Source organism: Medicago sativa, chromosome 5, assembly GCF_051527215.1.
Source record: "Medicago sativa cultivar Bolivia chromosome 5, Bolivia_mono, whole genome shotgun sequence".
NCBI classification, from domain to species: Eukaryota; Viridiplantae; Streptophyta; class Magnoliopsida; order Fabales; family Fabaceae; genus Medicago; species Medicago sativa.
Window position 1 is genome coordinate 32,250,091 of NC_140753.1, and position 2,250 is coordinate 32,252,340.

The 2,250-nt window shown below is 34.6% G+C and overlaps 1 protein-coding gene across 1 annotated transcript; it reads right to left on the minus strand.

Annotated features, from left to right (window-relative positions):
- Positions 1–235: 235 nt before the first annotated feature.
- Positions 236–1,828, minus strand: LOC146921824 (uncharacterized). The gene is made up of 5 exons (XM_085711391.1): positions 1,551–1,828; positions 949–1,386; positions 759–899; positions 361–511; positions 236–271 (listed from the first exon to the last, which is right to left on the minus strand). Exons 1-5 carry the CDS (start codon positions 1,826–1,828, stop codon positions 236–238), a joined length of 1,044 nt encoding a protein of 347 aa, XP_085567517.1.
- Between the last annotated feature and the right edge of the window lie 422 nt (positions 1,829–2,250).

Consider the following 2,250-nt stretch of genomic DNA (forward strand, 5'->3'; position numbering starts at 1 on the left):
TAGCAAGCTATTGCATTTTCAAATACGATCGATAAATTCAAGAAGCAATATCAAGGATACAATTTACCAAGCCAAGGACATTAGGGTATACAAGTAGTAGGTTATTCTAGTCATACCAATTTAATAAATTATACATATAATGAAATGAATAAATAAGAAGAATTAAACTAAAAATTAAACAAAATTAAGTTCTAATTTAAAAAAATAAAATAAAAATAAAGAACGGGTATTACAATCACTTTTCTTGACCAACAAGTAAATCCATAACTTTCTAGTAAATTCATATATGAATGTCACAAAGTATCTATTTCCTCCTACTGAATTCACTTCAAAGGGTCCACATACATCAGAATGAATTACCTCAAGTTTCGTGGTTGCATTGAATGGTACTGTTGCATTGTATGAATTTCTGGCCTGCTTTCCAGTGCAACACATCTCACATACTACATCAGGCAGCTTTATCTTTGGTAAACCTTGCACCAACTTCTTCTCACTAAGCATATTCAAGTCCCTGAAATTGATAAGCCCATATCTTTGATGCTATAGCCAGTTTTCACTCTTAACTTCTGATAGCAGACATTTATCTTCAATAACACTAATGTTGATTTTGAAAGTTCTTTGCTTTGACAGAGGAGCTTTCAAAATCAACCTATTCTTGCTATCAAATACCTTCATGGTTTGTGCCTCCACCTTCATAGTGTAACCTTTTTGCAGTAATTGACCAATACTAATTGAAAGTTCTCATGTTTGGTACATACAACACATCAGTGATGCAAGCTTTCTTGCCATCCTTCCCATGAATCAGTACATTCCCAATACCTGCTGCACAAACTATACTGTTGTCTGCAAATCTTATTTTTCTATTAACTAAATCATCTAATTCAGAGAACCAAGATTTCCTACATGTCATATGATTTGAACACCCAGTGTCCAAGTACCATTCATTACTTCCTTCTTCTTCCTCCTTGACTTGCCATCAAGAGTACTTCTTCATAATCTGAATCCTCCTTCTGAGCAAATTGTGCCTCATCTTTGTTCCTTGGCACTCTCTTTGATCTACATTCAGATGCATAATGTCCCATCTTCTGACAATTATTGCATTGAATATCTTTCTTATCTTTCTTCTTCTTCTGATCAGACTTTGCATCATTCTTTTCTTGACTCTTGCTAGAACCTTCACCATCCTTATGAGATTGATTATTCCAGGATTTCTTCCCTTTCTTGAAGTTTCCTCTCTTATCATACTGAGCTTGTAAAGCTTGATCAGATGATACACTTTTACCTCTTTCTATGTTCCTATCAATCATCCTCAACTCATGTGCTTCAAGACTTGCCTGCAGTTCCTCTATCTTCTTAGAATCTAAGTCTTTATATTCCTCTAGGCCACTACAATGTGATCAAATCTTGATGTTAAGGTTCTAAGAACCTTTTCCACCTTCATCACATCAGTGACAGTTTCACCCTTCCTTGTCATCTAATTTGTAAGATTGATCACCTTATTAAAGTATTGACTAACAGATTCTTCTTCTTCCATTGTCAATACTTCATACTGTCTCCTCAAAGCTTGAAGTCTCACTTTCTTCAACTTACCATCACCAGAATACAATTTCTCTAATGCATCCCATGTCTCCTTCACGCTTTCATAATGCATGATTTTCTCAAAGATATCATTGCTTACACTCTGATGCATCAAGAACATTGCTTTCCCATCTTTCTTCTTCAATTCTCTATGAGCTGTTTGTTGTACATCAATTGCATTCGCTGCTAGTGTTGTCACACCTTCATTCACAATTTCAAGTACATCTTGAAACTTGAAAATCACATTCATCCTTACGCTCCATTAATCAAAATTCTTGCCTTCAAAAACTGGTAGATGCGCAGGAATGTTGCCGTTATGAGTTGCCATTCTTCACGAATTCTCTAACAACAACGAACGAACCAGGCTCTGCTATACCAATTTGATGGAACAATGTGTAAAGATTTGAATGAAAACAACAAAACTGTGTATCGAATTGAAGACAATTGGGATTAGGGTTTCTAGGGTTTCTTATTTTGAAAAAGAGAGAGAGTTGAGATTAAAACTTGTGAATATTATTGATTGAATGAATTTGTTGTATTTACAATAGCTATGAAGTATTTATACATCAAGTGATGTAACAAAAACTGAAACAAACTCCTAACAAACCTATTACTTCACATGCAAGCAACTTGAGTTAGTTACTTCAAGTGCAAGTTTCTAGACAAACTACT

Excerpts from the sequence above, each read along its gene's own strand:
- LOC146921824 (XM_085711391.1), bottom strand. The coding sequence starts at position 1,828 with ATGAATGTGATTTTCAAGTTTCAAGATGTACTTGAAATTGTGAATGAA. Across the intron at positions 900-948 it reads CAAGGAGGAAGAAGAAGGAA|GAAATCTTGGTTCTCTGAAT; the intron begins GTAATGAATGGT and ends TATGACATGTAG. Across the intron at positions 272-360 it reads ATGCAACCACGAAACTTGAG|AAAGTTATGGATTTACTTGT; the intron begins GTAATTCATTCT and ends TGAATTTACTAG.